Source organism: Cydia splendana, chromosome 8 (genome assembly GCF_910591565.1).
Source record: "Cydia splendana chromosome 8, ilCydSple1.2, whole genome shotgun sequence".
NCBI lineage: Eukaryota > Metazoa > Arthropoda > Insecta > Lepidoptera > Tortricidae > Cydia > Cydia splendana.
The window spans coordinates 11,763,747-11,791,518 of record NC_085967.1 but is presented as its reverse complement, the minus strand read 5'-3'; the positions used below and the strand labels follow the sequence as shown (position 1 = coordinate 11,791,518).

The following is a 27,772-nucleotide window of genomic DNA, read 5'->3' as shown; positions in this document are numbered from 1 at the left end:
AACTCAAGCAAGAAATACAAAATACAAATAGGAGGCGTAAATGTATAGAAGTTTAAAGTTTTATGTTATCCTAACATTTTATAGCAATTAAAAGTTAATAAAATCAATTAAAATCTTTCACTATGCCTAGTTACTACGAATGGTAAGATTATCTTAATCTAGAATTATTTAAAAAACATCATAAGCACTCTTAGCTTATCTATACAGTTGTTTTGTTTATATATTTTAAAATGGTGTAAGTAATAACTGTTTTAAATCAAATTAAAATTTATTTGTACTTATTACAGGTGTTCAAAGAAAAATCGTAGAAGTGGTAAACATGAATACCCTAAATTTGAAGTAACTAATCATCCACTTAAATCGAATATTGTAACAGCAGTAAGTTCCCTAACACTTAACTATCTGGAGATATTCATTCATACAATCAACCTTTTCTATTTATTTATGAGAATGACACAAGAACAAGGTTTAATGTAAATTAAATATTGATTTTATCCCACATTTGAATTATTTCAGAAAATAAGTTCAAGTACAAGCTTTATAGAAAACTTGAATAAATGGAGTTCTGCATTTGAAGAGGTTGATCCCCTACTTAGGTTTGAGCAAATGGACTTGGCAGAGGTAAGATTTTCAAAATACATCAGTTCCATTTGTAAACTGGAGGTAGTTCTTTTTAAATTAGTATTTTTATTCTATTATTCCTGTCTTTCATTTTGTTTAACAAACTTTATGGTTTGTATTACTTGCTAGGTAGTTTCTGCTTGAGCTGAAATATGTTTAATAATGGAGGTTAAATATGGCATAATGGAATTCTGTAATAGAACAATGCAACCAATGTCATAACTATAGTTTCTCTGCCTTTGACAAAATTAGTTGATTGATTTATTACATTTACAGAATCCTAGCTATGCTGACACACACTTGGAATAAGGGCTTGTGACACTACCCCCTCTGCTTCCCTATACCATTGCCACATACTTGTTGACTTTGAGCAATTTACCTTATTGAGTAGTTATTGACTATGCAAAGGAAACTACAGTAATACAGCTATCAATCAAATGTTGTAATTAATGAAATGAAATAATAAAAACATATGTTAAATTTTTAGGAGGTGCTACCTGTGGAAGTATCTGATGGCGGCATAAATTATTCAAAGGCTTGGACATCCAGACGTGCCGTTATTCTCAACAAATATACTACTGGAGAAAAATTGACTATTATCAGCAGTTTTCTTCCAGGTGGCGAAAAAGGTATATAATATTATTAATGTTCATATATATCTGGTATAAAGACCATTAGGCTTATAGTGTTATCCTGTGGAGCTCACAATGAGCCTTCACATTACAATAGCTTAATTATGAATGAAATATGAAAATCTTTATTTCAGGCAACTAATGGCCCATACATAAATACCTTAAAACTAGCATACATATTATATAAAAATATATTTTATAACTAAACTTTAAAAAACTAAACACTACATATCACATTATGGCTGTGATGCATTACGCAACCCCGCAGTGTCAGGGAGCCGGCCGCGGAACCGCCGAAACTTGACACCCTTCGGCCAAAACTCCTCCTTGGTGAAGGTCGCTAGATGGTCAGTCGGAACGCTCACCACAAACGAATTAAAATTCGCATTGTGTCGAGATTCCAACTTCGCGACCCTCAGGATGAATCCGGTCTTCGTTTTCACATACTTTACGATGTCATCGACCTTCGTAAGGTAATGTAGACGGGACACATACAGCAGCGTCGACGGTGTTGCAGGACGCAGCAAATGGTTCGGTCCAGTCGGTGCGGTACCACACTGATTCTGAATTATAAATGTCCTTGCAGCTTGAGCCTGTCCCCGCTGCTGGCGACACCCTAGGTTAGGTTTTTTATTATGTGCACTTCACATGACTAATTTTCACTTTATTTATTTTTTTGGTTCTTTTAAGTTAGTTCCTTTTCAGCTCTTATTCGCCAGGTTTCCAATTTAAATGAGAAAGTAAAGCACAGGCTTGAACAGCTGGATGACTTTGATGAAGACACTGTGCGAAAAACAATGGGTTTATCGCAGCAGGAATTTGTCACCAAAATCAATGTGCTGAATGAAGAAATCAAAAAGGTATTTAAAAAATAAGGTTGACACAGTCACTGATAGGAACCCGCCTAGTGGGCGCTCGTAACTTTTGCTTACATGCCAGACAACCCACTAGGTTGCTCTTGGTAGCCATAGATAACAACATCAACAGGCTACTACGCCAAAGTGCCCACATAGCGGGCGAATATCAGTAGGGTTGACACCAGCAAATAAGTTTTAATTTAATTATTGTATTATTAAGACATTCATCAATATGTTTGATATGTCGTAAATTACGAAATCAATTTGGGATTATGTGTTTTACAACCTAATGGTATTTCGGAAACCATTTTTAGCCACTTGCAATAGGTCAATTTCATAAAAGCTTTGTTATACTGTATAATTTTTTTCTATTTGTTTCCTTTTTCATATTTTAGGCATGGGCTACTGAACAACGCGTCAAAGCATTCAAAATCGCGATTCAATGTTCTAAATTATTATCTGACGTGAATGTAATGCAATTCTATCCCAGCAAGTTTGTATTGATCACTGATATTTTAGACACATTTGGTAATCTAGTGTTTGCTAGACTTAAAGAGCGGAGCTATGGGTAAGTTTTCTCTCTTGATTATAACGTGTGTTCAAATCATGTTCAAATAACGTCTTTAATGTCTTAGCAAAAAGATTCAAATTTGTGATAAAAATCTCAGTCTCCATTCATCTTTATTATTTTGTTCTTATAATTCTTACATGTATATTTAATTATTTACCGACTTTTTCTAGCGCCAAAGTGACAAAAAAAGACCAAGACATTGACCCCACTGAGGTTCCTGATGCTGCCAAGGAAACATGTCAGAATTGGCTATTCAAAATGGCTTCAATAAGAGAGTTGTTGCCGAGGTTGTACATGGAAATGGCTTTACTAAAGTGCTACTCATTTATTGCCAAAGACGAAATAAAGCCAGCCATTGCAAGGCTCACTAAGATGATCAGAGGCATAGGCAACCCATTGGTTGCTACCTACCTGAGGCTATACCTCTGCAAAGTTGCTTCTAGTTTACTGGGGAAAGAATGTGAGGAATTCTTTTATAGCAATTTGAAAGAATTTCTTGAGGAATATCAACAGGTAATTTTATCATACATTAGTGAGCGTATTGGAAAACTTTCACTTTTATTAATAATTAGGTATTTAAACTCTGGCACAATGACCTTGTCAGAAAAAAATGTAGGCGCGAAGTGTTGACTTCCCATAAAAAAATTGAAATTCGCGCCTTTTTCTACTAACAAGTATGGTGTGTTTCAGTATACGTATTTCTTAAATTTCATTTCAGATTTTTCAACCAGCCATTCGAAAAAAATATGAAGTCCAGTTATTAACCCTTGACAGGTACTTGAGCCTGTATGTGCCAGCAGTTGACTGGTTGATGTATGGGACTGTCAATTCCAACAAATGTAAGCTAACTCTATTAGAGGACTTGCTACAAAAGTGCGAGAACATGGAAAATAAGTATGAAATTTATTAAATATTTTTTATGGAGTACACTAGTATATAAGATGAATAAGAATAAAATGTTTAATTTCTAATGAATATTCACAAAGGTACAGTTTTTACTGACCTTCACACTAGGCAAGTAAAGTATGATATACTTGATTAATTTATGTTTTCAGCGAGTTATTACTGTACTGTCTGGTTTCGGCTTTTGATTCTACAAGCGTTAATAAGAAATCTACCGAAATATTGGAAATGGTGCAGAGTTCCGCAGAGAAAATGGGTATGTTTAGTGTATCGTTTTGCGTACACGTACTCTTTCATATATTAGGTACTTACAATTCAGAATATTATTTACTTAAGACTTAAGCGCATGTTTAGGTATTATTTTTATCTTCGCCACATTTTATTTTTTATTTATTTTTGACAATATTTTATTTATATTTGGCTCTATCTCCCAAAGACTAAGTCTAGCCATACAATGCGGCCAGTGTCTTAGGGCCAATACCTCGCGTTACGTTAGGTGTTGTCTATGTTGTGTTGCCTAGTAATATTTATAGTAGACTAAAAATATTTCCCTTTCCTATGTTGTAAAGTAATGCTAAGTGAAATCCTGACGGCCTTGGGCGAGCACCTGTGCGCCGCCGACAGCTACCACCAGGTGGCGTCCGAGTCGCTGATACAAACGTGGTGGAAGATCGCCAACAACATGAAGGCGACCACCAGCTTCCTTCAAGTGCTGGCTCCTTGGCTACAGTTTGCTTGCATGCATCTATCAGTAAGTTTAGACTTTGTACTGTGCACAGTCCTAACAAACTCTTAACACTTTCGCAACCAGGCAAAATTTCAAACAATACCCCAGAAACCGACAGTACTCGCTAGTCGGGCAACGACGTGCAATTCAATGCCGCACGCCGCGAACCCGCTAGTCGGGCAAGCGGCGGACGCTCAGGGCTGTGCCAAGTAACTTTCGTATAAGTACGTGGATAAAATTAAATCTGCTGTCTCATCTGTTTAGGCTCCCCGTTTTATCAATTATCACAATGCATTCAGTGGGGCAGTAGGAAATGAATAAGATCACACAAAGCCAAATCATCAACAGGCAAAACCACAAAGTCCAGTAAGAAAGCAGAAATCACAGTTGTCCAAAAAACAAGCCGAGTCGTCAAAATGAAAATTAACACAACACAACAACGTCCGAAGCACATCACAAACCATTACGGAATGGCTCCGATTGCAATTTTACACCGAGACCGGGTTGAAAAAAAACCCGGGTCGCAAACTTCAAATAGATAAGGGATGGTAAACAACATCTCCAGGGTTAAGTGTATGATCACAGTAACTACATTCTTTTGTCAAAGAAGTTGCGACTTTATTGTATGTGTACGAACGTACTAATTATCGTAACTATTCAAAGCTACTTGTTACGTTTTGCTTCCACGCAGTTGCAGTGCAGTGCTGTTTTATGATGACTGACCTATTGTCTTTTTCTGAGAACTGCCGCTTAGAAGTTAGAATGTTGTTAGGTACTTAGTTGAATTTCTTGGTTTATTTTTCTCCGAATTTTGTTTCACAAAAATCATCCTATGAGTACTCATGAAATAGATGTATACCTATACTTACTAAATATTCGTAAACACAAATTAGGTTGTACGATTTACGAAAATTCTAACTCCTATTGATACATACCCGTGTATGCAATTTCACGTAACCAACTAATAAGAATTTTTATTTTGTAATCGCATTAGGTAAAGTAAATAAAAATACAAAGTGAAGTAATAAAATATAATAATCAACTGTACCAACTTTTCGACCACATAATAATCAGAAGACTTACAATTTTTTCTGTTAGTGTCAGTGGCAGCCCTGAGGTAGTGAAGATGCAATGCTTGCCCGCCTGTCGGGCACTTCGGCGTCGCGTGTAGGTTTATAGCTCTTGCCCGACTAGCGGGTATGCCGGCATCTGAGTAAAGTTTACGAGTGCCCGAGAGTCGGGTACGCGGTGTCGAATGTGTTAAATAAAGTCCGTTCAAAACGCAACTCTGACCTAGAAGGTTCAAATCAAAATCGTAAAAAATAGCTATTTATAAGAAAATCCTTTTGGGTCGTATTGGACGCTTGAATATCCGTTGCCAAAGTAGTATTTTTGATAAGTGTAATCTTCGAATGAGATATATGAATTTGAACCCTATTTATAAGACGGTAAAATTGTTTTTAACCCTCTGAACGTCACGTCATCGTGAATCTTGTCGGCACGAAGATTGATATTAGGCTGTAGCCGCGCGCGTAAGTTGACGTCTTTGGCGGTCAAACGGTTAATCGGCTTGTTCTTTCTCACTCAGAGCCATAGTCTAATAAAACATGGTCTTCTCTTCCCAGAGTGACACAAGCCTACGTCACAATAACATTGCCACTTTATATAGCACTATCGCATATTATCATACAGCGCTGTCGCATGATAACGTAGGCTTGTGTCAGTCACGTGACCACGAAAAGACGGGAAGAGAGCACAGGCGGAGTATATTATTATACCATGCTCAGAGCAGAAGGTTTCAGCATTTCTACTTTTCTTCAACAGATAGGTATGAGTCCCCAAAAGTCACCTAAGTATAGCTTTACTATCATTATTATTGGGGTGGTATGGGCCTTGAGTGTCGCATCGACCATTGCATTGATCTATTGTGACGGCCCTTTGAAGTTCATTACTAATGCCCGTTGCATCTAAAAAATTACAGATTCTTTGGGCCGTAATGTTCTGTACCTCATAGGGTTGCAATACTGGTCGCCGTAAGTAGGTATGTACTTCTTTTTGACATTAGTATACTCACACTCTTATTAATTTGGAAATCTGCAAAATATCTTTCATTTTTCAGACGCAACACGTGAATATCATCCTCCGCGGGACCATCAGGTACATGATCAAATGCGGGAAGCCCGCTGATGAGTTCTCTGGGAGCTTCCAATTTGTTGTTCGGCGGATGTTGAACTCGATACCAGACGTCGAGGAGCTATTTTTGATGGTAATTTACGCTATAGATTCGTTTTATTAATATGTATAACTATAGAGAAAATTAAACAAGAAATTGTCACTAGGTACATCAATAGTTTAAGCCTTGGTTTCTTGTAATAAGGTCGACATCCACTATCAAATCTAACCTCTGAGAACAATATGAACCGCATGACGTACCAACCAATGATACGCTGCCTATATTAGATGTGTAGAGTCAAAGAAAAAAATGTGCCTCGTAGTTTGATAGCTAAAAAAATTCAGCGATGAATTTATCTTATACCTACTTCCTATACAATTAATGAATCTTTGCAAGGATACTCGTACCTAATTAATTAGATTTTTCTTTGCAGGATGCTTTCATGCCGCTTGTGGAACTCGTACAAACGTCCAACGCTCGCACAATGATGGCCAAAACGGTTCTGTCTATATTCTTTGCCAAGTACAAATTGGTACAGATAGAGGACCCCATCGTCATCGGGAGCTTAATGCGCCTCTGCTGTATACTGCACGAGTCTATCAAGTAAGAACGAAAAAGAAGACAGATACTTTACATAAATAACATAAGTAAAGTTTTAACATCATAACAATTTTCATCTTTGTATTTAAACACGTTTTTCAAGAATAGTCAGTTTTTTAAATTTAAATTTAAAGAACACTTTATTTCGTATTAGGTCCGTAAGGGTGGTATTCCACTTGTCCAATGTGCATTGCATCTCACTCTCTCATTAAGCAAAATGTGAGACGCAAATACACATTGGACCAAGCTTTTGGATAGATGGAATACCAACCTTAACACATTCACTGCCCCCAACGCACATGTGCGTTCACCGTCATACAAGTTTGTTCCTAGGCCACGCCCCCTGGCAGTGAATGCGTTAAATATGTGTTGATTTGATTTCAACTGATCCGTCCCAATACAAGAAGGACATTATAAAGAGGTCGTGTTTGCAGCGCTGTGACAGTGGACGACGAAGTGAAGGTGTGCGCGGAGCTGATCACGAAGTACGTGCACGCCGTGAGCCACGACGACGCGGAGCAGCAGCTCAACTTCTACGTCGAGAGCCGCGCCGCCTTCATCAAGCTGGACGCCGTGCTGATGGCGCTCGTTCACGTAAGGACATTATAAAGAGATCGTGTTTGCAGCGCTGTGATAGTGGAGGACGAAGTGAAGGTGTGCGCGGAGCTGATCACGAAGTACGTGCACGCCGTGAGCCACGACGACGCGGAGCAGCAGCTCAACTTCTACGTCGAGAGCCGCGCCGCCTTCATCAAGCTGGACGCCGTGCTGATGGCGCTCGTTCACGTAAGGACATTATAAAGAGATCGTGTTTGCAGCGCTGTGATAGTGGAGGACGAAGTGAAGGTGTGCGCGGAGCTGATCACGAAGTACGTGCACGCCGTGAGCCACGACGACCCGGAGCAGCAGCTTAACTTCTACGTCCAGATCCGCGCCGCCTTCATCAAGCTGGACGCCGTGCTGATGGCTCTCGTTCACGTAAGTTTAATAATAAACTGAAATAAATGTCATATACTAAGAAAAAAGTTTTACAGCTAGGTGCGTCTCAAATAACCGTCCAAGCTTAGAGTAGTTGTATTATAGTTGACGGTCGTGTTTTGGCTTACCTTTTGTGCAGATTGATTTATAGAAATAGGTTTAATGTAAACACACAACAGCCTATCCTATAATCTTAAACAAGTACCGTTTCCATTAATTCTTGTTTAAAAAAAATGACGGTGATGATTTGTCGGCAGTGTGTAAACGCGCTGGGCGCGCGCAGCACGGCAGGAGGGCGCGGCTGGCTGCAGCGCGCGTGCGCCGCGTACTGCTTCGTGACGGTGCCGTCGCTGCACTGCCCGCTCGCGCGCGCGCAGCTCTACCTGCTGTCCGGGCAGGCGGCGCTGCTCAATAACTGCGTCGGACAAGGTCTGTACAGTCGCCATCAGATATATCGCAGCGGCCAAGGTGCTCACAAATATCTGAACACGCCTCTATTGTCAAGGCGTTAGACGTACGCATGTGTTCAGATTTTGTGAACTCCTTGGCCGCTCCTACGTATATATCTGATGGTACATCCAGCAAAATCAGAAGGCCAACCGCAAACGTTTCGTTATCTGCCTTTCTATCTCTATCACATGAATTAAAAAACCCCTTACGCTAATCACTTATGCCAAAAAATGCTTTAAGTAGGGGAGAGTGGGGTTAAACGTGCCGATTTTCATAAAATACAAATTTAATCTATGAAAACAGTATGAATAAGGTATGTTGCTTGCGCTATATTAAATAATGATTATTTGCGTTTCTGAATAGTGATATTGTTTTGTGCGTCGTTAAACTGTTTTTTACCAGAATTTTTTTCATGAGATAGGTCGGAACGTAACAACTAACCCCGCTATGGGGCTGGTTGTTCCGTTGCTTAAAATTCTAACTTATTCGTCAAATATTTTAATCTCGGTTCACACACGCTAAAATAGTACTTTGCAGTTCGTCGAAATATGTGATAATTTTTTGTGTACTATCAACAGTTAGTAAAAAAATCCAAAGCAAAAATGGGATTTTCCGTGGGGTTAGTTGTGCCCTCGTTTTTGATTTATTTTCCATAACTACTATTCTACTGTAATGGAAGGAACGAAAACGGCTCCTGCAATCGCATAGTGGTCTGACTTTTCGCGACAAACATCATACGAATCGCTCCATGGTTTACTTGCGTTCCTATTCCCATCGGAACAACTTCATTTTGGAAAAGGGTTCTTCAAACTGCTGCATCGATTATTATCAAACATAGCTAAGAACCACCGCAAGGAAACTCGTTTTCACGTAAAAAAACCGTATCGAAATCGGTCCATCCGTTTGAGAGCTGCGATGCCACAGACAAACACACAGAAAGATATTGGCGTCTAAAGTGTAACACCCCTCTTCGGGGTTAAAATTGTTTGTGGTAGACCCACAGGTTTGACACCCGGGTTGTGACTATGTCACTGTCGACTTACAACTTAATTTTAAGTAATTTCAAAAGTATTATGGTCATCCGCCAAATCGGTTTCTGGAGATATATAGCATTTGTATATTTTACTTGGTGTTTGTATATTTTCAGCGGAAGCAAATTTCAAAGCGCTCATCAGTTTAATACCAGACATTCCCGAATTCATCATGGAGGATGGTCAAAAGAAAATGACCAACTTTAAAGTTAGCAGTCTGATCAGTGACTTCCTCTCTACTCTTCTCATAATGCCGGTAAGACACACATCAAATAAGAATTGCATGTTGACAACGGGTGGGATATACACGATTCACGGATGGCTGAGTGGAATGCCCAACAATTCAAGGGTGAACAACTTCCAACGTCCACTTGGCTTCGACAAACCGCGCCGGGTATGGAGTCAACTAAACCGCATTCGAACAGGCGTTGGCAACTGTAACTACCACTGGCATAAATGGGGCTGGCGTGACTCCCCTCAGTGCGTGTGTGGTGACCCTGAGCAGACGGTCGAACACATTGTTCTGGAATGCCCTCTCACCAAATTCAAGGGACGAATTGAAGACCTTGCGAACCTCAGTGAAAGGGCCATTGAGTACTTGAAAAGTGCAAACTTCAATCTCTAATAGATTAATAATTAAATTGAATCCAGTAACTGTAATGCCATACGATAAATAAATAAAAATAAGAATTATGTTGATTCACGACGACTAAGATTGTGGTAATGGGTTTATCAATTGGCGCACTTTTTCTAGACTTAGCTAAAGTTGACAGCGATTTTAATAGCCCAGACAGTGCAAGTGTTATTTATAATTTCATAGAAGTTTGACGCTTAAAATAACACTTGCGCGGTCTGGGCTATCAAGTCTGTCAACTTGTGGCCTAACCGATAACCCAGAGGGCCACCCGCGAAAATCAAAACTTCGTTATCTGCCTCTCTATCACTCTTGCATATTCGAGCGATAGAGAGGCAGACGATTTTCGCGGTAGACCCTCTGACATTTAAACTTTATAAGCAGGTTCTGCCCTCTACAGTCCACACCCGCTCTATATTACCAAATTGTCGATTGTCGTTCAAAGTGGCGTGTATATTTTCTAGGACAACATGGACAGCAGTGTGAAAGCTTACATACTGAGCGGGTTCATCAAAACCATGGAGAGAATCCACTGGAGGAAGACCGACCCGGTGTATTACATGTCACTTCTGCGCACGCTCGATCTGCTCTGTGAAATGACTCGTGAAACTTATGCTTATGGCATTGAAGGAGGTTGGTAAACATTAGTCATTTTTTGTACAATCAAGGTATTAAATATCGACACGGATAAAGTGGGAAAAATATGTACTCACTACTTTAGTGTACGGGCAAAGAGAATAAAGTCTATAGAGACGGATTGTCAAAGTAAATTATGTAGCCACTGTAAATTTACTGCCATCTTTCGACAGAACTAAAACTGTTAGAACGCCATTTGACTTTGATCCTTATTCTTTCAGTGATATGTGTTAATTTATTAAACATTAATATTCACGCCATCTACTCGACTAAAGGCCAAAGGTATGGTTCCATGTTTTCGAGCGATGGCGCCACAACCTTCAGCCTATGCTCGAGTAGATGGCGTGAATATTAATATTTAAAAAGTTAACACATATCAGTTAAAGAATAAGGATCAAAGTCAAATGGCGTTCAAACAGCGAACCTGGATCTTTCTGTCGAAAGATGGCAGTAAATGAACTGTAGCTACATAATTTACCATGACAGTAACTCTCTTCTTCAAATCCTCTTTGGTAGTAGGCAATAAGGTCATGTATACATATTTTTGGCACTTTGTCCGTTTCGATATTATATACCTTGGCTGTACCAGTTTATGGTTTGTAGAGAATCCAGTGTAGAAATAGTCGCACTCTAAATCGAATCATAACAGTATAGGTAAAAAGGACCAATTTTAAATGGGGTCGTGTACGCATTGACATCATATACTTCACATTTGAACTGTTTCATAATATTTAGAGTGCGGCGGAATGTTCTTCTGCCACTTCGAATCTCGTATCGTAGGCGCCTTCCTTTGTGCACCTAAAGTGGTATGATAGTATACCTTGAACCTTGAAAATCGTCTGGTTTCTCTGTTTTAGTATTATCCAATGACAAGTTATACGGATCTGAGGCCGAGTACATAGACAGCATCGAAAAGTATTCCACCAACATATGCCAAGAACTCCTAGTCGTGTTGAAATCGCTGGGCGACGCCAAGGAGACTCGGAAACAGCACGACCTGGCCCTGGAAGTGTTCTGGAGAGTTGTGCGACGAGGTGACCTGGACAATAGCTCGATGGCTAACCTGGCAGCAAATTTGTGGATGCTGTCGCAAAAATTACAGGATACGAATCAAAGGCTTTCTGTAAGTACCTATGTTTAGCAGGATATGGATTTCTTAAAAATGTTTAATTATACGTTTTATTTTATTTATTTCTGTAAATGTAATACGACGTACAGAGTACGTATACGATCTACAGAGTACCTTAACCCATTCATGGCCACGAACCGCTGAGCGTACACAATACGCCGGGCCACCATACAAACCGTTTTTAGCTAAAACGTATGACTCAGCTTATGGGTCTCGAGCCTGGCGCGCACGGTAAATAAATGGCCGCTTATGAAGCCGGCCAGTTAAACAGCATTATGCAACATTTTTACTAACCACCGTTTTTCTGTGCCTATCAAAAAAAACTAATTACTTATTGCAGTTTGGTTAGGCGGGTTCAAATTCCGGTAATCTATAGCCATGGTCACAAAATACGAAATCACAACAGCACAGGAGGAGTATAAAGTCGCGCACGAATAAATCGTGACTAAATAATATTTATTTCCCATGTTACTCCAAAATACATCTCTAATAGGGGGGATGGGATGAATCACTTCTTGAACTCTTGTGACAAATACGTCAAATACCACATGAAAAATAATACCGCCGCCGCCGCTCGGATGCATTCCTTGTTTATTGTCCAAGTGTGTCCGATAAGCTTACACCTGGTCGGTCATTTATCTTTGTTTTGGTAAACGCCATTATATTAGTAACAATAGAGAACTTAAAATGTACTAGATGAAAACCCGGCTTCGCTCGGGTAAAATAAATAATAGTAATAGGTAATACTCATTTTGAATTAAGTAATTATTTACTTTTAGACTTCATACCTTCATCAAGGCGGTTACAAACCTATCTCATCTCAGAAAACTTTAAATCCGTAACATACAATCATAACTCGAAAAATTTACTATTCCGATATATCTAAAAACAAATATGTAATTAAAAAAACCTAATCCGCTTTTCTGGTAGCAGTTCGGTTCTGTAAGGGTCGCAGTTCTAACCTAACTTACTTCTGGTTGCAGTTTGGTTCTATAAGGATCACAGTTCTAACCTGACCCACTTTTCTGGTCGCAGATCGGTTCTGTGAAGGCCGCATTTATAACCTAGCCCACTTTCCAATCTCAAAAGAGGGAACCCTTTTGTACCTACCCTTCATGGCACTAAAGTGAAAGTATGGAAATTATCACTACTATTTCATTCTTAAATATTAATGCCTATCCGTTAATATTAAATTCGTTTACAAAAAAAAACTGAATAAGTGCGAGTCGGACTCACCCATCAAGAACGGAACACTTTTTAATATTTGTTGTTATAGCGGCAACAGAAATACATCATGTGTGAAAATTTCAACTGTCTAGCTATCACGGTTCATGAGATACAGCCTGGTGACAGAGGGACAGTGGAGTAAACTGAAATAAAGGTTCCGTCACACCGGCGCGATTTCAGAGCCGGGCCTGAGCGTTTTATATGAAAAAGCGGCGCGCCCCGCTCACGCGCCGCACGCGAAACGCGCCTGTGTGACGGAGCCTGAAATGTCAAACCGGGCAAGTGCTCGCGCACGAAGGGTTCCATATTTTTTAGTATTTGTTGTTATAGCGGTAACAGAAATACATCATCTGTGAAAATTTCAACTGCCTAGGCCTATCACGGTTCATGAGATACAGCCTGGTGACAGACAGACAGACAGACAGACAGACGGACAATGAAGTAAAACTGAAATAAATGTCATATACCTACTAAGAAAAACCGGCCAAGTGCGAGTCGGAATCGCTAATAGGTTCCCGTTTTTTAGTTACCCTTCAGGTACGGAACCCTAGTATGAGTGTAATAGATTTGTAACCGGTCAGCAATGTGAGTCCCTTGGAGAAGCAGAGGTCTAGTCTAAACCCCCACTTACCATCGGCATTAACAGCCTTGTATTCTTGTTTGCCACCAACATGTCATATTAAAACATATTAATAAAAATTTACTCGGTCAACAATGTGAGTCCCTTGGAGAATCAGAGGTCTAGTCTAAACTCCCACTTACCATCGGCATTAACAGCCTTGTATGAGTTGTATGCTTGTTTGCCACCAACATGCCATGTTAAAACATATTAATAAAAATTTACTCGGTCAGCAATGTGAGTCCCTTGGAGAAGCAGAGGTCTAGTCTAAACTCCCACTTACCATCGGCATTAACAGCCTTGTATGCTTGTTTGCCACCAACATGTCATATTAAAACATATTAATAAAAATTTACTCGGTCAGCAATGTGAGTCCCTTGGAGAAGCAGAGGTCTAGTCTAAACTCCCACTTACCATTGGCATTAACAGCCTTGTATGCTTGTTTGCCACCAACATGTCATATTAAAACATATTAATAAAAATTTACTCGGTCAGCAATGTGAGTCCCTTGGAGAAGCAGAGGTCTAGTCTAAACTCCCACTTACCATCGGCATTAACAGCCTTGTATGCTTGTTTGCCACCAACATGTCATATTAAAACATATTAATAAAAATTTACTCATTTCATCAGTCATATCCAGCCTAGCATTGCATTGGCCCCGCTTAAATATTTATTTAATTTGTTTTTAGTATTTGTTGTTATAGCGGCAACAGAAATACATCATTTGTGAAAATTGAAACTGTCTAGTTAATCTAGTTATCACGGTTCATGAGATCTTGAGATACAGCCTGGTGACAGACAGACGGACAGCAGAGTCTTAATATTTAATAGGGTCCCGTTTTTACCCTATGGGTACGCAACCCTAAAAAGTGACCAAGGCCTCCAGTGCCCTAGGCTGGAATCAAAGCAGCGTCCTCTGCTATTGCAGCAGGTGCCTGTGCCATTCTGCCACCGGGCCACCCACGGCGGCATAGGTCGAATTTTTCCAAGTATACTTATGCACTACTTACTGAAGGCTTATGGAGCCTCGCCATCCCTAAGCCTAAATTAAATATTTTCTGAAAATAATTTGTTTTGATCTAATAACATATTGGAGTCCTCGTAATAGGGGTCCTGTTTTTACCCTTTGGCTACAGAACCCTAAAAATCAACCTTGTTTTGGTACTATGTACTACGCTTCACTATGACTCTGAAATTTTAGCAGGAATTAATATTTTTTTTGTTGTCACCTGTCAAATTAGAATAGAATAGAATAGCCTTTATTGACCAAAAAATTAAATTTCAGCACATATTACATTTAAATAAATTCACATTTCATTTATATCAATTAGTTTCAATATTTTTTCCTTAGTAACTTGTGTAGTGCTTTTTAATAATTATTTCAGTCTGCCTTCTTGGCATAGGCCTCCCACAGCTCTCTCCACAGCTCTCTATCCCTTGCCGTCCCTATCCAATTAGGTACCGCATGCTTCTTTATGTCATCCGACCACCTCATTATTGGTCTCCCTTCTCTCCTTTTTCCATCTCTAGGATACCATTCCGCTTCCTCTCTATCCCACTTATCTTTACCTTCCCTTGCCATATGTCCAGCCCAACCTGTTGCAGTCAAAAGTGTGAACTGGTCAAAGAACTTTTAACCGACAAAAACAGGCAAAACTGCTTTTGACTGAGCATGTTGGTCAAAAGTAGTTTTACCTGAAAATCATACCTATTTCTGGCAGCAGTTTCGTTTTTAGGGCGTAGCAAAAAAAAATAACCCTAACCTACCTATCTCTGGGAACAGTTTCGTTTTTTGGGCGTAGCAAAAAAATAACCCTAACCTACCTATCTCTGCGAGTACTTTTGACTGATAATAACAGTCACAACACAATTACTATTAACCAATGATTTTCAGGTAAAACTACTTTTGACCAACATGCTCAGTCAAAAGCAGTTTTGCCTGTTTTTGTCAATTAAAAGTTCTTTTGACCAGTTCACACTTTTGACTGCGACATATATACTATCTATATATCTTATTATATTTAATCTTATATTCAACTTACATTGACTCCGGAGATAACTTATTAGCTTTATGCAGTTGACTTTCCAATTCACCGATACACCTCAAATTTGATTCATAGTCTAAATAAAGCACAGTTATTAAATATGTCCAAAATACACTGTAGCTTTTTGCACTGTTTCACACTGGCAATGTACTTAATTAGAGTGAGTTACAGTCAGCTGGCACTTAACTCAAAGTTTCTTTGAACAACGTCATTTTCATCTCGCTCACTTATTAGTTTATCACAGCTGCTTCAAGGTTGCTTTCACTTGCATTTCCAGGTAGCTAGTAGTGCCTTGACATGTAAGAATATTTGAAATCATTCTGAAATATTAAAATACAACTGAGAGACCGATGTTTATACTAAACACAATACACCCATGGAACGCTTTGAAGTTCAAATCTCGTTACGTTACGATGGCGTTTGCACTTTGCACTATGTTCGGTGACTATTTTTTATTGTTAACACACACAATACACTATTTAACAGGTTTTTATGACGTCTGGAGTACCGGATAAAGTATTTTCGAATAACAGCCGTCGTTGACGTCTAGGCAGTGTTGCTATCTTCTTAAAAGCCGTAACAGACAATCGCACGTTCTGTCTTAAAAACAAATTTATGTAATAATTATACCGGTATACATATCCATATGAAACGAAACTTAATGCAAATAATAACCATTATACATACCGGAAAGTCATCAAATAAACAGTAATATTCGTCTTGCTTTTTATTTAAAAAAAAAACGACCAACCTAACTTGTAAGCATGTTTGCAGTTTCTAAACGCAACGCATAGCTGTCAAATGTCAACCAACAAATTGAGCCTTTAGTATTGTTTGTCGAAATTTTTTCACTTTTAAATGCAAAATACGCGACAATACGAATTTTGCGGATATATGTTCTCGATTCAAAAGTGATATTTTTTCAAGCTCTTTCGATTGAGCATAATTTTTTTTGGGTTTTTCCGTCAAAGCGGCTCGCGTTTATTAATATAGATTATAGTACTTACTTTCTAATCTGCCGTAGAAACCACGACGTTTTAAAGAACTTGTAAATATTTGTCACAAACTATTTGTAATACAATACATATTAGTTAGTGATGACTGTTTCAACCGCCTTGTTTTATATTGAAACGAAAAAAAAATTAACCTTAACATCATTGTTAGTAGGTAATTGCCTAAGATACAATACAACGATCACCAAATATTATGACATAAAAGTACAGTGGGAGAAAATCCTAGTTGCCTTACCCCTCATACAAAACACAATATTATTATACTACGGTTTGGTTCCTACAAAATGTGGCTTACCATCATCCAAACAGTAATCGGTTGTAAAATGGTACAATATCAAATAGCTTCAACATGAAATATGCTTTAAAACAAGCCAATAAAGTTTATTTTAGCCTGCTACGGAAACATTAGTAGTTTTTACAAGTAGCGCCAGGCCACGGTGACCCATACCTTGAGCCATGTCAATAACTTCTGAAATATATATATTTTTTGTATTTTTTAAATATGGATTTTTCTGTTTGCTTGCATCGCATATGTATCTAGAATTTCAGTATATTTACTATATTGCACTGATAGTAAACCAAACTTGAATATTCTAGACCCTGTTTTCATTAAAAAATGTGTTTATAATTTTTTAACCTAATATACCTTGTAGAAATGGTTGTTAGCTTATATGATACTTACGTTATTACATCAAATTACGTTTCGTTTAAGTTTAAATCAGAATTTATTCAAGACTCACATGTGAGTCACTGGCCCTGCGGAACTGTTTGAGCATGACCCATACGCTGAGTCGCTGGCCCTGAATGGGTTAATAAAAGCTAAATTTTTGAGTGCGTTTCTGATATTGTTTAACACATTCAGGGCCAAGAACCCGACTGTCGGGTACAATGTTGGTAAGCGACTACGCGCTCTATACGTCAAAACCGTGGCTACGCGCTACGAGCGTAACCCGTAGCACTTAGTGACAATGAATGTGTTAAATAGTTGCTTTGCGGTGCACACAACATAACAAATTAAAACATAGACAACCCCATAACATCCCCGAGATTCGTACGCAGTTCAGGGTGCGTAGACAAAGTGCCAATCGTTCACTCTTCGAACCGTAGTTATCTCTCTCTATCACTATTCCATATTAGTGTGATAGAGAGTAGAGACAGTTGCGTTTCATTCGCTACGCACTCTGGCGTTTATTGTTAGCACATCTTACATAGCTGGACTAATAGACCAATAGTGGGACCGGATTTTTGCACTAAAAGTTTTGATAATTCTAAAGATGAAAAAGTGATACTTATCTGACATGGGACATATTTTTAAGCATATTTGTAAAATATGACGAAAAGTTAGAACGAGCGTTAGATATAAATTAGGTATTTATATATTTTTAGTAATGATTTTTTAATATTGAATTAAAGTGCAATGTTTAAGTTCCATCGTTTATAATATGTATGACGCTTTATAATGTAAAATTATTAGAATTTTTTTTAACGTGCTTCTTAGTCAAACTACAAATTAGCTTATTATTTTGTCGATATTGAATTAAAGTTTAATAAATCCACAACAACATATCTAAATTCTTAAGTTAATAGGCAAGCTAAAAATTTAGAAGAATAAGATATATGCTTTAGAATGAATATGCGTTTTTTGTCCTATAATATCTAATATTGAATTAGAGTCTGTAAAAATAAGTCTATTACTATAAAATAATATACGCAGCCATATTATGGAAAATAAGAAATTTCGGCGTGTAGCTTGCATTGTAATAGTAAAATATATTTAAAAAGGCGCGAAATTCATACATACGCCGCGCTGGTCCGTCAGTGTCGCCGGCGCGGCGCCCGAGACCCTATCATAGCCTACCTATACCTCGCCCCTCGCCTCGCCCCACCTCCCGCTCACAGCACTGTCTGTCTTTTCTTATCATTCATTTGTTTGTTTACTGTGGACATATATAAATTAGATGCGGACATTACGTGAAATTAAAGGGGTCCCTTTGTTTCCCATAAAGTTTTAAGTCATAATGTATTGTTTGTCATATAAGAACCTTCGGGCTCTCGAATTAAGGTTTATTTTTGAATGGCCTTAGTAGCAGTTTGATAGCGTTGACTCGGCTCGGAGAGTTGGCGAATTGGCGATTCATTCGCCGAGTTAGCGGATCGGATACCAAGTTATCAGTTAGTTTAGTGGCCGAGTTGATTAGGAAGAACATTTGAATTTCGAAATTGTAATAAAAATGTACATGATATTCACAACTATTTTTTACCATAGTTTGTCAAAGGACTGTCTCATTTCAAACATAGAGAGAATCATCATACTATCTTTGACTTACACTAGTACTAGCACCCAAAAGAAAAGGATGAATATAGTTTTTTGTTTTTATTTACTGACAAATTGGTTTGACCGACTATACCTATTTCTGGTTCCTATTGTCATGTCCTGTCCTATTCAACGTCAATATCATATTATATATATTATAAACCAACTGCTCAATATTACACGTATACATATTGAATATACAATAAGGTAAGTGACCTCACCTTATTGTATATTCCGTGTCGGCCGTATATGCCTATATACGGCCCACCTTAAATTAAAATGTTTTTTTTTAATAAACAGGATATTAAGTATGAAAAACTCACTCAAATAGGTATCTTATTTATTGAAGTTTCTTCATTATATCAAAATAGTTATAAAAATATTACGATACTCTTGGAAAATATACCTTTTATAAAAGTCCTATTGTGGGCCTTATTGAACACTAGCAGGGTATTACTTAATCCCGCTAAAAATAATAATTTTGACAGTAGACAATAACAGATTTTATTGTTTTTAACTTAAGAGTTATACATATACAAATAACAATATTTGGTACTTCACAACAAGAGGATATTTATAATAAGTTAAAAATAATTCTTTTGGGCCTTATTAACTAAAGATATAAAAATTGTCTAGTTTACGCGAAAATAGTACGTAACTAAAGTCACTAAACATAAAGCTTTATTATTATTATGTTTTAACATCTGGGGGCACGGCAGTGCCCCCGCCAAGACGAGCAAAGCGCAAGGGCACTATCTACCTTTTCTCGAAACGCTTCGTCGTTTTTTGGAACCCTCCTAACTTGGGGTTGGATTATACTAGATAAACAAAGTTCTCGGACTTATTAAGCATATCAATTGCATAGCTCTTATACTTTAGATTTTATTCATATGTAAAAACTTCGATTTCGTCACTGACTCACTCACTTGATGATTATCAATACCTTTAGGGTACTTCCTGAAGTCCTCTAAGAAGCTGAAATTTGATAAGTAAGATAGTTTTAGTACACAAACAACAAATAAATTCAAAAACTTGAATTTTTTAATCCTTAAGGGGATGATGAGGGGGTTTAATCTTGTATGGGGAATCAATAATCGCTGAACCGATTTAGTTGAAATTTGGTATGTAGATAGGTATTGTTATGGGGAAGGATATAGAATAGATTTCAATCTCAAAGTTTACCCTTACGGGCTGAAGGCAGATTTCAACCCCAAAGTTTACCCTTACGGGGTGAAGGGTTTATATGGGGAATCAGTAAGAAGTACATTGTGTAACAGATGCCCCCAGATACTTATTTCAGGATTTTTAATAGTAAATCACCCCCAACCCTTTAAATTAGGGGATGGAAGATTGTCATAAGCAACTTACAAAAAGAAGTGAAATCCCACCAAAAACATTTTGATGTAAAATGTTGCCCAGACGAAACCATAAGGCTCGCACTGTCAAAAAGTTATCAGATCTCTTGCCAAGCTTCTAACTCTACAAGCCCTAACTTCACTAGCTCTACACCTTAGTCAAAGTATGTAGCTCGGCCGTTTCGTTTCTACAAGAACTATTGTATGTATAATAAAAAAACCGCCCAAGTGCAAGTCGGACTCGCGTTCCAAGGGTTCCGTACATTACACAATTTTTAACAATATGTTTTTTTAGTGAAAAGTGAGTAAAATGTCTTTTAAAAACCCGTAGGGATCGGATCAAAAACTAAGTACTTAAGTCCGACTCACGCCACAGATTATACAATAGTTCTTACGAACAGATACTTATCTCTCAAACAAAACGCAAGTACCTACCGTTTTGATACCTACACAAAAATACAATGGAGTGACCTTCAACGCGCCGCTCCCCGCACCGCGCGCACCAGCACAACGCTAGGGTTGCTGACGCTTAGAAATGATAAATAAATACCCACTTAAACAGAGGAGTGAAATAAAAGGAAAGCTAAATCTTAAATTATACCTAATATTCCGATTATGCTTTAGTGTTTGCGAAATAGTCATTTTAAAAGGTTATATGTCCCTGCAGTAACCGCAGTGTTTACGCCGTTTTATAAACCGCGCAATAATCCCAGCAAGAATTAGTTTTAAAACTTCGTGTAATTTAAAACCAGATAGAGATTAATGTTACATAGTAAAGAAAAATAATAGAAACCCCATGAATAAAGGTAATTAATTATAAGTTAACCAGAGCAAAAATGAGTAGGCACTTTCCGGTGTAAACTTACTGTCGTTAAAATAAACATTTACCAAAATAAATTAAAAATGTACTACCTATTTCAAATAGATAGATATCTAAATCTATACATTTGTCACACATATTAAACATTACATGTTTAATTAAAGAAATTCAATAGTAGGTAGGTACCTACTACCCGCGCGATTCGAACTTTAAGATATCGCGCCGTTAGACTTCACTAGATATGAAATAGTAAAGATATGTGACGTTCCACGGCAAAAGGTACCTTATGGCGGCTGGCGCTTACGCTTATTATTATCGCCACTCCAATATTCAGTCGGGGCAATGGTACCTTTTGCCGTGGAACGTCACATATATTTACTATTTCTTATCTAGTGCATCTCTAATTCATTTCCCGAATCCCGCCGTCCGTGTAACTATCGTAAAAATTGACAATGCGGCGCGCGGTGACGTGCGTACGTGAGCGCGTGTGGCAACCAACTGGCTTGCTTTTCTACCGTGAACGGGAGCAGATTCGTAGGTATTAATCCGAGCTCGCGCAGAGAGTTCCATAGGCCTGCTCACGCTTAGCTTAGCTCCACATTTCTAATAGGTTTTCCTGTCATCTATAGGTAAAGAGCTAATATGTGTATTTTTTTCATACTAAAAAGACCCAGTAGTTTCGGAGATAAGGGTAATGTTAATTTTTTGCCTGTTTTCTGAAATAACTTCTAAACTATTTATTTTAAAATTATGAAAAAAATATATTTGAGATTCTAATTCTAAAATGAGCCCCTTCATTTGATATATAACAAAGATATAGCTTTTTTTCTTCTATTTATCATTCATCTCAAAAGTGACCCCTTTATTTAAATTTATATTACATATTTACTTTACATGTATGTCTTTGGGTTATAGACAAGTTTCAACTTATTAGTCCAGTAGTTTCGGAGCAAATAGGCTGTGACAGACGGACAGCCAGACACACGAGTAATCCTATAAGGGTTCAGTTTTATTCCTTTTGAGGTACGGAACCCTAAAAATAATGATTATAATAAGTTTTTCACCTTATGCCCATGTGGCGGTAGCAAAACAGCCAAGCCACATATTTTGACTAAGGTGTAGAGTTAGTGAAGGGGCTTGTAGAGTTTGAAGCTTGGCTCGACAAGAGATCTGATAACTTTTTAACAGTGCGAGTCTTAGGCTTATGGTTTCGTCTTAGCAACATTTTACATGAAAATGTTTTTGGTGGGATATTTTTTTACAGTATAAATATTTCTTCGTAACAGTTAGTATTATCTTTTAACATGATTTTTACTGTACATCTGGGCCCTATTTCACCAACGTGACAGGTGCGACATTTGTCGACATCACTGTTACTGACGTCACAGGCCTTTATAGGCTACGGTAACCGCTTACCATGAGACGAGCGGTGTGGTTGTTTGCCACCAACCAGTGTTGGGCGTAATTAATTACTCGTGTAATTTAATTACATGTAATTAAAATGTTTGTAATTTAATTACATAAAATTTAATTACATGTAATTAATTTTTCTGTGTAATTTGCAATTGTGATTACATTAATTAGTAATTAAATTACTCAATTACTTTTCATTTACCTTTTTAATAATATGCAAATATGAACAAATTTACTTGTAGTAATTATAAAGAAAAACTTTTATGAATTCCATTATACGCTGGATAACGTTATAACATATTTTTTATCCCTGGAATCATACCTTTACAGGGTACTATGTGACAAACCACGTTGAATATGGCGGTCGGCGCTTACGTCGCGTAGCACCGCATTAGTTTGCACGATGCACATCCCTGGTGCGCCGGGTGCGGGCCAGCCCCAACCCTATCCTGTGTGTGATAGCGGACAGACTTGACTGCCCGTATATGAGCCACTGCTGCGAAATGCATGTTTCCAGCAGTGTATATATATTGTAATAGTTAATTAGGTACTAACATTAGGAACGTAAGTCTACTAACAAATCTGTATGAGTCCATAGTTGCTCGAAATAAATATTTTTCATTTCATTTTCATTTCATTAGTTAATAGGGCGCCGGTAATAATGACGTAAGCGCCGACCTAAGGTGCCTTTCGGGACTGTAGCAAAGGGGGGGCTGGGACTTGGACAATTGTCACAAGAAATACGACAGTTGTCACGAAATTCCGACACAGAACTCATTTACTGTCATGAATTACCGAAAGTTCTTTGAAATCTTGTGTCAATTGTCATCATTATCATCATAAACATCACAAGAAAGATACCTGTTTTTTGCCGATATAATAAAGTTTTTTTAAAATAATACAATGATAGTGACAAACAGGAATAAGGCCCGTCCGATGGTAAGCTATAACCGTAGCCCATGGATGCCTGTGACGTCAGCAACAATGTCACGTTGGTGAAATAGGGCCCTGGTGCTACATTACGACACCGGTGCTATAATAAGCACATTAAAACACTCCCTTTGGCCGTGTTTTAAAATTCGTCATTCGTTGCAAAATTCCAATTTTGCGCACTTCTATCGTAAATAACTACCTATGTATTAATAAAAAAAGTTACCTATATAAGTAAGTAGTTACTGCCTTTAAAAAGTATAAGTGTCTAAATGTTATTAGACTTTTTGATTCTTTAAAACGTCTTTAGGTCAATAAAGCAAGTGAAAAATTATTAGAGTTAGACCAAGAAAAGTCTGCAGCGATTTGGACAGCCCACGCAGTGAAGGTGTTATTTATAAGTCATAATTTCATAGAAGTTTCTTCAAATCGGCCTTATTAATGAGAGATTAAAAATATTCAAAATTATCTAAAAATATTTTAATCTATTATTTCATCTCATACGTTCAATAAGGCCCGGGACTGGACCTTTTTACCTGCACTGACAGTGGATCTTCTTAGCAACAAGTACAAATTCAGAATAATAGGGAGCAACTGCTATTTTTGAATGCTGGGCCTTGTTACCCGCCGGGCCTCATATGCCTGCACCTCACCTACCTTATTTATTTGTTTTACAAGGGGAAAATTTGATGATTAATCATGCTAATATTGATACCCAAACAAGCGAAACATTCTAAAATTGAACCACAAGCGTAGCGAGTGGTTCGTAAAGTTGAACCTCGAGCGTAGTGAAGGTTTCAAGGGACGAGGGTTAAATAAAATTTTCACTACATCAGCTCGTAAAGGCCCTCTTGATTGTTCGAAACGGATAAGAAGAGTGGCATTTAATTTGATGCAAAATTTGAGTTGTTTCCGTAGGTATACTCGTAAAGCTCAGTTGGTTGGTAAAATTGACTTTAAAATGATAAATATTGAATAACGTTAGTTTGAAATTGATTTAAATGATAAAGTAAATATTATCGGAGATATATATATCGGATATCGCTCTTAAACAAAAAATATATGTCGCTAGTCATTTATAACCTAAAAGCGCCAAATTACGCAAAATTATATTGAAATGACACCTGTCTATTGAATTTGAAGAATACTTTAACAAGGGTGGTTATCTGTATGACAATGCACCTAAAATAATTTTCAAATGTATCTATTATTTCTATACTTAACACGATAACGAATTCTACGTAAACCAAACCGCGGGCAATCCCTAGTACATATAGAAATAAATAAGTGTAGGTAAGTTTCCATTAGTGTACCTACTATTAACAATATAACTATTTACCATTGATAATAATTTTATAAACGTTTTGCGTATTTTTTACGGGCACCGCGCTAATCGCTAGCCCGCCACCGTCGATCGCTGCCTCCTGCCACGGCGCACAGCGCGGCGCGCGAAAACGCCGCGCGTTTGAAATGTAACTCAATATAAGCGCGGAATGCATACTTACGTATCAGTATTTAGTGTCGCCGTGATTTTATATTTCTAATATTTTGTGTGGGAACTAAGATCTTTATTATGACCGTGTAATATTAACTCTACAAACTTTAATTCAATATTGGCTATACTGCTTAACCAGAAATCAATATCTAGACAAGCACATTGTCTACATTTCTAATTTTTTACAAGTATACTAAGTTGATAGATAATATCGTAATTTTACAATATCAGCTACTTTAATTCTTTATTGACAAAGTAATTCGTGTTTTTACGTTCACCAGAAAGCAGCTGTTCCAGATTTCTAAAAACCGAATATTGTGAATAAATTAAAGTGTTATTGAACATGTTACAGTTTTTTGTAACTTTAATTTTATATTTACATAGTTATTTAGCAAAATTAAAATATTTAAATATGGCCGAACGCTCCACCTATAATTTTCTAATATTTTACATAAATGTTATTTAACATGCATGCAATAACATATCAAAAAAAGAAAAAACTTTAATGTTATCAAAACCCATTTTTGTTCCACCGCTGGTCTATAATCTTAGAGCGTTAAAGCGCCATTAAACTCGCAGCGCAGTTGCCACTTGCCCCGATTGATCATACTTTTTTTTCAGAAATCCATGTTAATGACCTTGAAGAATGATAACAGCAGAGCCACTCAACAGCTTCTTCAAAAACTACAGGAGAGCGCGTGATCTGATCGAATAAAATTTATTTATGAAACGTATTTAGTTTATTACCGGATTACATTAAGTTAGTGTATTTCAAGCTTGGCGTCGATGCATTTATTGAATGTATATTATTGTGATTGTATGAATTATTTATTTATAAAATAAATCTAATATAAATTGAAAGAACTTTCCGATTATTTCATTTAGATTCCTACTTATACCATAAGGGCTGATTTAGACGGCGCGCGAACTCACATGCGATTTTAGTTACATTGCGGACTGTTGGTTACGTACAATTCAACTTACCGATCAAAACCCGCAATGGTATGAATTCGCATGCGAGTTCTCTCATCGTCTAAATCAGCCCTAGGTGGGCAAATATCTGTGTATATCGTAACCGTTCATTGCAGCCTATAGGCTATAGACCAAATAGACACTTGCAACTGTGAACTATGAGAGTTCCTTCCGTGAAACCCAGGTACTCTATATAAAAAGGAACCTGCACATAGGGATCATCATTCGACGCGATAAGTATAATGAAGTAATGTACCTACCTATTAACCTGTGGTGCAAATGGCGCTTAATGTATCTAACATTAAGCGCCACTTGCACCATCCCACTAACCCGGGGTTAACCGGTTAAACCTGGAGTTACCATGGTTACCAGTACAATTTGACACTAGGTTAACGGTTTAACCCCGGGTTAGTAGGATGGTGCAAGTAGCGCTGAGTGACAAATGTAGGTAATATATGCATCTTCGAGAGGTCTGGCAAGCGGAACCAAAATATCAAAACTTTTTGCTGTGGTCTTCTTCCCTACTTCTTCAGTTGGGCTGCTCCAGATTTCGCTATGACCTAAATTTTTAACCAACTTCGATTTCATAGAAGAAGGAGGTTCTGTATTCGGTTGTGGCTATTTTTTTTTTATGTACGTTCACCGATTACTCCGACATCCGTAGTCCGATTTGAGAAATTCTTTTTTCGTTTGAAAGGAGGTACCTCCAAGTTGGTCCCATAGTCCCATATTAATTTGGTTCTGTTCTGATGATGGGATCCATGAGGAATTGAGGGAACTCCTCAATTTTTAAAGGCACATGCATGGTGATTTGGGTGTTTTCTTAAGCAACTTGAGCATTTTCTCTCGAAAACCACCAATTTGATGAAGTAGACCTGATGATGATGATTGTTTTGATGATAATGATGATGATTTTTTAAATGTAGAATGTTAAGCGATTGCTTGACCTGTGATCCGATTTGAGTAATTCTTTTTTTGTTTGGAAGAAGTTACCTCCAAGGTGTTTCCGTATTATTTTTGGTTCTGGTCTGATGATGGAATCCATGAGGAATTGAGGGAACTCCTCAAATTTTAAAGGCACGTCTAAAGTGATTTCGGTGTTTTCTAAAGTAACTCGAGCGTTTGCTTCCGAAAACCACCAATTTGAGGTAGTGCAACTGTAGCCTTACCATGAGTTTGACACTACCCCCGATCAGTAGCCTTACCACGAGTTTGACATTGACATATTCGCTAACGTCTTCGTAACTTACTTTTTATGCATCTCGCTCGCACTAATATGCCAGTACGGGCGAGATGCATAGAAAGTAAGTTACACACACTAGCGAATATATATATGTCAAACTCGTAGTAAGGCTACTGATCGGGGGCCGGGGGTTAGGGTTAGGAGTTAAGGGGTCGGGGAATGGCGGTAGAAGGATTGCTGTGCTGGTTCAGGGTCGTGGGGTTCAGTGATGAGGGGTTGATGCCCTGTGAGGTTGAGTGATCGGGGGGTTGAGGGATTGGGTCAGTGGCGAGGAGGATGGATTTAGTTTAGTGTAGTGACAGGAATTATAATTTCCCAGACCGACTCGAGAAAATTCCTGATTATTTATTAAAGTAATAGGTACACGAATTTAGTGTTAAAAGT

General features: G+C 37.9%; 1 protein-coding gene across 2 annotated transcripts; it reads left to right on the top strand.

Moving 5' to 3' along the window:
* The first annotated feature begins 14 nt into the window (after nt 1-14).
* LOC134793122 (VPS35 endosomal protein-sorting factor-like) lies at nt 15-25,952 on the top strand. 2 transcript variants are annotated; one of them, XM_063764670.1, is made up of 18 exons: nt 15-142; nt 288-378; nt 517-621; nt 1,109-1,250; nt 1,959-2,113; nt 2,506-2,678; nt 2,852-3,194; nt 3,400-3,575; nt 3,737-3,840; nt 4,154-4,335; nt 6,431-6,577; nt 6,918-7,087; nt 7,903-8,062; nt 8,320-8,491; nt 9,660-9,799; nt 10,642-10,810; nt 11,671-11,936; nt 25,795-25,952. In XM_063764670.1, exons 1-18 carry the CDS (start codon nt 123-125, stop codon nt 25,873-25,875), a joined length of 2,796 nt encoding a protein of 931 aa, XP_063620740.1. In that variant the 5' UTR covers nt 15-122; the 3' UTR covers nt 25,876-25,952. The 2 variants fall into 2 exon arrangements, with proteins under 2 accessions (XP_063620740.1, XP_063620739.1); XM_063764669.1 differs by having other exon boundaries at nt 1,944-2,113.
* Nucleotides 25,953-27,772: the final 1,820 nt, after the last annotated feature.

Bases quoted from the DNA above. Each gene is read 5' to 3' on its own strand.
- LOC134793122 (XM_063764669.1), top strand. From the start codon at position 123: ATGCCTAGTTACTACGAATG. The intron at 4,336-6,430 runs GTAAGTTTAGAC...TTCATTTTTCAG, and splicing joins TTGCTTGCATGCATCTATCA to ACGCAACACGTGAATATCAT. The intron at 11,937-25,794 runs GTAAGTACCTAT...CTTTTTTTTCAG, and splicing joins ATACGAATCAAAGGCTTTCT to AAATCCATGTTAATGACCTT.